Source organism: Miscanthus floridulus, chromosome 4 (genome assembly GCF_019320115.1).
Source record: "Miscanthus floridulus cultivar M001 chromosome 4, ASM1932011v1, whole genome shotgun sequence".
Taxonomy (NCBI): Eukaryota; Viridiplantae; Streptophyta; class Magnoliopsida; order Poales; family Poaceae; genus Miscanthus; species Miscanthus floridulus.
The window spans coordinates 15,858,387-15,865,028 of NC_089583.1; the positions used below are offsets into that span (position 1 = coordinate 15,858,387).

At 49.0% G+C, this 6,642-nt stretch overlaps 1 protein-coding gene across 1 annotated transcript; it reads right to left on the reverse strand.

Moving 5' to 3' along the window:
• Positions 1-4,702: 4,702 nt before the first annotated feature.
• On the reverse strand, positions 4,703-6,033 carry LOC136548114 (L-type lectin-domain containing receptor kinase IV.1-like). The gene is made up of 2 exons (XM_066539749.1): positions 5,929-6,033; positions 4,703-5,707 (listed from the first exon to the last, which is right to left on the reverse strand). Exons 1-2 carry the CDS (start codon positions 6,031-6,033, stop codon positions 4,703-4,705), a joined length of 1,110 nt encoding a protein of 369 aa, XP_066395846.1.
• Between the last annotated feature and the right edge of the window lie 609 nt (positions 6,034-6,642).

Below are 6,642 nucleotides of genomic sequence, written 5' to 3' on the forward strand. Positions count from 1 at the left end.
GGGGGAGAAGAGCCGCATGGCGATTCAATTTTTGGCGCGTGAGTGAGTCGAGTCGTGGAAATTGATGACACTACTACAGTTTTATTTATATTTACAGGGGCAGTTCATGCGCAGTGCGGTTTCACCGGCCACCACTACCACAAACGTGGCTACAAATGGTTGATTTATAGGTATGGTTCGTCAACTGTTCCTATAAATCAGATTTATTAGGATAGCTGATGATTTATAGGGGTGGCTGCATATAGAGCCTGCCTCTACAATACGTTTCCAAAAGTTCATGAATCCTAGAAAAAAACATTTTTTTAATCCCAAGAGGTCCTCACAGGTCATCCACCTGCCCACGACATTTTCTTTCTCCTCATATTTGGACTCCAAAAATTGCGCACTTCACGGCAATCGGGATTCAATCCCTCGACCTCTCCCTCGCGCAGTACTCCTCTAACGACTATACCTCACACTTAGCTGTGTCTATAATGGATTTTCTTTCTATCGTATTATCCTCAACCGAATTTAAATTGATTGTTTGAGACCCTAAACAAAATTAAATAAAAAAGTTGTCAACTACCAAGTTGTATAACTTTTTGAGATCTACAACTTTTATTTTTGCTGTTTGTCCATCCGAGGTCGTTTAAAAAATTCAAATTTTGAATGTAAGAAATTCAAATATAGTTTTCTCTGACAAGATAGCTTCAAATAAAAAAATTGTCAACTACAAAGTTGCATAACTTTTCGAGATCTACAACTTTTCTTTTTGTTGTTTCTCAATCTGAGTTCGTTTGAAAAATTCAATTTTCAAATGTGAGAAATTCAAACATAGTTTTCTTTGACAAGATGATCTCAAATAAAAAAGTTATCAACTACAAAGTTGCATAACTTTTCGAGATCTACAGCTTTTGTTTTGGTTGTTTCTCTATCCGAGGTCATTTGAAATATTCAAATTTTAAATTTGAAAAATTCAAACATAGTTTTTCCTTGACAAAAGGACTTCGAATCAAAAAGTTTTCAACCACAAGTTCTATAACTTTTTGATATCTACATCTTTTATTTTGGTCATCTTTTCATGTACTTTATTTGAATAATTCAAAATTTGAATTTCAAAAAATGACTACAAACAACATTTTGAAGCAGCAAATGATTTTAGCTGAAAAAAGTCATGAAAATAAAAGTTGTAGCACTCATTAAGATCTATAACTTTTATTTTGGTCATATGTTCATCCGACAAAATGGTAGTATACATTGTTCATAAATTTACATATCTCATAGTTTATGTGAAACTATACGAAAGATATGTAAATTCGTGAACAATTTTCGGATGAAGAAAGGGCTAAAATAAAAGTTGTAGATCTTGATCAGTTCTACAACTTTATGTTCATGATTTTTTTATTTAAAATCATTTACTATTTCAAAATATTGTTTAAAGTTGCCATTTTTTGAAATTCAAATATTGAATTGATAATACGAAGTCACATGAAAAGATCAAAATAATAGCTGTAAGAAAACAATAAATTAATAAAGCATGATTTTAGAAAACTTTAGGAAAAAATCATCAAATTTGAAGTTAGTACGAGGGAGAAAGACTAGTTATAAGTTTTAGCCAGAGATTAAAAAGGAGAAATTAGACTTATTCAATAATTTAAAAATTAAATTTCTAACAGTATTTTGAAATAGTAAATGATTTTAAATGAAAAAATTCTCAACAGCAAAGTTCTATAACTTTACGAGATCTACAACTTTTATTTTGACCATTTCTCCTTCCGATGTCATTTAAAAAAATTCAAATTTTAGTACTTAACTTTTATTATTCGGCGTCTATTTGTAGAGACGGCTCTATAACCATCCGATTTATAGGGGCGGCTTAGGGCCATTTTTTAGAGGCGCGGCGGTCTGCGAGCCGAGCTCACGCGTACGCGCGCACGGAGGTGAGGCCGGCAGCGAGGCGTCCTTGCACGCACGCGCACGTGGTGGCGCAGCTGGCGGCGAGGCATGCTCGTGCGGATGCCCACGGAGGCGCGGCCGGAAACGAGGCGAGCTAGAGCAGACGCGTGCTCGGAGGCGTGGTCCCGCGCGTACGCCATGTGGAGTCCCGGCCAGCGGCGAGGCATGCTCGCTCGTACGCCCGCATGGAAGCGGCCGGCCTGCTGGACGTCGGGGGCGGCATTGGCATCGCGTCGCCGGCCTCCTCCTCCTCCTCCTCCAGCTCTAGGACCTCCAGGTCGGCGAGCCTGGGCACGGCGATGACCACGAGCCTGTCGCGGACCAGCAGCGCCGCGGCGTCGCCCGAGGCCCTGAAGAGGGCGTCGTCGTCATCCAGCGGTGGGTCGCCGGCGGCGTCGGCGGCAGGGGACGACAACATCGACCAGCGCGCGGAGCTGTTCATCGCTAACTTCTACAGGCAGATACGGATGGGCGGCAGCTACCCGAGGGTTCGGTTCGGCTCGACCTAGGGGTCGATGGAAACACGAACCGCTAGTACCCTCTTTTCTTTGGGGTCGACCCGCCCCGACCCGTTGTTGATTTTGAGGAGCGGACAGTATTTGCAAATGGGTCGCCCCGCCCCCTTTGCAGATATATATTCCACCACTTTCTTAATCTTAAATAATTTAGAAGGTAATAAATGAAAGAGAGAGAGTAAGAAACGGGATGAGAGATTCATGGCCACCTCCACAAACCGATCTCCTACTCTCGTCTCTCGCAAGTCCGAACACAAAGGGCTTCTTGTGGGGGACCTTCACTACTGTCATCAAGTTCCTTTTTTTTTATGGATACGACCAGGCGTGGGGGGACGATGAGTCCCCACCTGATATATCAATCGTCACTAATATAATCCCAGTCAAGCTGGTGGTGGAGGGCCCTAGCCTAGGCAGGAAGTGCCTATGGTCAGTCGAGTTTCACAGGATATGAGAGGGGTAGGAGTTTACATAGGGAACATTTCACACCACATTTGTACAACAGGTTTCACCCTCGCCGGGAGGCGACACCTCCAGACTCTAGCTAGCTTCCTTATTGATGATGATGAGGCACGACTGGTATAAGCTAGTATGTATAACTGTGCCGGCCGTAACTAGGCGGACGACGGGGCACCAAGGTGCTTCACCGTTTTGGAGGTCCACCAGTTTGGCGCTGGTGACGCTGTCCACCTTGTCGCCGTTCTTGACGAAGACAAAGCTCGGCACACTATGCCAGAAAGCAACGGTAAGTCAGCCAGCGTCACGGATAAGTAGTACAGACGGTTGGGCACCCGTCACTAGTACTGTTCACATCACAGACGTAAATTTACATCTTGAGCCGTCACTAAGGCTATCCGCACCGCAGCCTGTAAACGGACCTGCGCGTCCGCACCGCGCGTCTGCAAAGCAGCCGGTAGCGGTAGCGTACCGGCTCCACAGGCCGCCGCTATTTCCAACGGCTGCGCGCAGGCGCGCTAAAACACTGTAGCGAGCTGAGAGAGAGAGAGAGTTAGGGAGAGAGAAAGGGGAGGGAGGGGAATAAAATATGAAGTAGTTGGTATAGAGTATGGGATAGAGATAATATGGGTGCGGGAAAAATGTGTATAGAGTAGAGAATCTCGATGACTAGGATGAATATTCCTTTTTAGAGATGAAAATAGAGGTGGACGAGTGCGAATAGCCTAATTTGTGCATGAGCGGTTATTGGTTAAAAAAAGAGAGCTAAGAATCACTTTGGTTCGGAGCACCACGAAGTTACTGGTGCTCGCACGTCGATGTCGACCTTCAAGAATACAGCACCAGGGTAGCTGCCGGCGTGTTTATCGAAAACCGGGCCGATCATGCTGCAAGGACCGCACCCGGTGGCAATGAATTCGATCACCGCCGGTTTGCCGGTGGCCTTGGCCTCCACCATCTTGCTGTCGAACTCCTCCTTGCTGCCGCACGAGATCACGCCCATCGTCGATCGGCCTTCTTAACTTCGTGCGGCTTCTTGCCTTTGTTACGATGATGAGCGGCTTAGGAGTCCCTATTTATAGCAAGGGAAGGACGCAAATGTACGCTCGCATCGTCCCTTGCTTCACCATATGGCCTGCTCCATTTGTTAAGGGCGCATGTTTAGTTGACATCTCTTTGCTAAAGTATCATGTCAAAAAGATGTGACTAACAATTTGCTCATCAATGTCAAAAAGATGTCGGCCCACCATTATTTTTTCGACGGGTTTGCCGTATGCTAGAGAGTTCGTCAAGCCAAACAGGCTACTAAGGTTTTGTGGAGTGAAATGGTGAGGGATTCCAAAGAGAGCATCGGGTAGTAAACAATATCCCCTCTGACCGAGAATAAACCTACATCTAGATTAATTTGAATGGGCAAACTAGTGTGGCTAAAAATTACACTGCTACCCTGTAAAGAGAGTTTGTCATTTATAGACCATGAAGAGTCTTAGTGCGGGGTGAACGAGGCATGCCTTAAATGAGTGGACGAGGGAGCTTCTGGTGTCTAAAGTAGCCTCCGTTCCCTTTGTTTTGGCCTTTTTCATCGACATTTTTATTTTATTTCGTGCATGGTCTCAACTTGTGGCTGTTAGGAGTTCTCGATACAGCTGCATATTGATTTGAGAGTTAAATGCATCAGAGATCCATTAACTTGTTAGAGGATTTCAGTTGAGTTCATCAACTTTTAAAGTGGTTTTTTTGAGTCCATAAACTTTTAAAATAATTCACTGCAGTCCATACATATTTACTTAACCTTAAATTCAAAGCACATTTATAGAAAACCCCTTACCATACGCATGCAGGTGTATGCACGGCTCTCTGCGCACATGCCCCAGGCTGACCAGGTTGCGGTGGCGCAGCCGGCTCATGCTGGCGATCTCCGAGACGAACTCGCGCAGGCCCTGCCGCGAGTCGTGGGACACTTTCTTGACGGCGACCTCGACGCCGCCCGGCCGCAGCGGGAGCACGACGCCGAAGCCGCCGCCGCCGATGACGTCGCGGAAACCCCTGGTCGCGGCGTGCAGGTCCTTGTAGCTGATCCGGTGAGGGCCGTACTCGACCTCCCAGTCCTCCAGCTCCTCGGCGAACCGCCGGCGGCGCCAGACGCCGCGAGGAGCACCACGACGGCGAGGAGGATGAGTGATAGGATCAGCGGCAGCTCCGTCGCTTTCTTGTGCCCAGACGGCGGAGGGAGCCGCGGCAGCCGCCGAGGCGGAAGCTCCAGCCAAGGACGTAGTGCGAACTCGATGCGGCGCCGTTCGCGGCCGAGAACCCGACGTACGTCTGGTCCGCCACCGCCGACGAGAGGTTGACTTCGCAGGACACGAGTGGGACTCGCGGCCTGGGCACGCGACTGCCGCCGTCGACACGGTCACCTCGAGGCGCGTGGTCGAGCCGTCGTACTCGATCCACACCTGCAGGAGCTTCCCGCTGGCCAGGGTGACGTCGACGGACCCGGCGGACTTGGACGCGACGGACTTGAGTCCGTGGACGTCGACGCCGACGTGGTTGTCGTTGATGTCGTCGAACTCCGCGTCCAGCGCCGTGTCGAGCTCGACGGCGACGACCTGGCTCGTCGTCCCGTTGCCCACGTTGTCCGACGTGTTCAACAGGCCGATGTACTTCCCCGTGACGGCCCGCGCCGGGCCGGCCGCGGACGGCGCGAGCGCGAAGGCCAGCCCGTGGCCGTGCGCGTCCGGGTACCGCGGCAGGATGGCGGCGACGAAGGTGGTGGAGAAGGAGAGCGGCGCGCCCGTGGCGGCGTCCTTGAAGCGCAGCGGACAGGAAGGGTATTTGAGGTGGTATTGATCAGTTCATTCAGTTCGGAAAATTTTAACGTGGCCGACTGTTTAGAAGCTTGCTGCCGCGTGGCCTCGCGCGCTCGGCCGGACAGGAAGGGCTCACCGGCGTCGAGGGCGGCGTCACGCTGCTCCAGCGCATGGGCACGACGGAGAGCACCATGCCCACGCCCATGCCACGGGATGACCTCGATCTGAGGGCCCAGCCACTGCTGCGACGTGCGGAGCGCGTACCTGTCCTGCTTCGGCTTCATCAGGGGGTCCAGCTCGCCGAGCTTCTTGACGAGCATCATGTAGGAGCTGCCGTCCAGGATGTGGTACGAGCTGGCGCACGCCGAGGCCAAGGGCCAGGTGCGGCGCGGCCACCGCGTGTGGCAGATCGGCTTCGGCTCTGGGTTCAAGTGCAACAGCGCCGTGTGGCGCGCGCTCCGCGACGTGCGGGCGCTGTCGTCGGCGCACAGAGCAAGAGCTCTTACGTACGATGACTGAAGGGTGAGTGCGTAGAAGATAAATAAAGGTAGGAGGTTTTCTATAAATATGCTTTGAATTTAAGGTTAAATAAATAGGTATGGACTGCAGTGAACCATTTTTAAAGTTTATGGACCCAAAAAATCACTTTGGAAGTTGATGGACCCAACTGAAACATCCTCACAAGTTAATGGATCTCTGGTGCATTTAACTCTTGGGGAAAAAATTGTGTAAAAGTGTGTTTATTTTGGAATGGAAGGAGTACGGTGCAAATGAGGGCTCCTACTTATATACAAGACATTAAGATTTATTTTGTGGGTCTGGAGAAGAAAAATATGTAAAAATAACAACGTCGCCAACAATCTGTAAATAAATTCGTTTGTGAAATGGGTGTTGCTTCTGCTCCTCGAAAGTACTCTGAGACTAACAAGGGT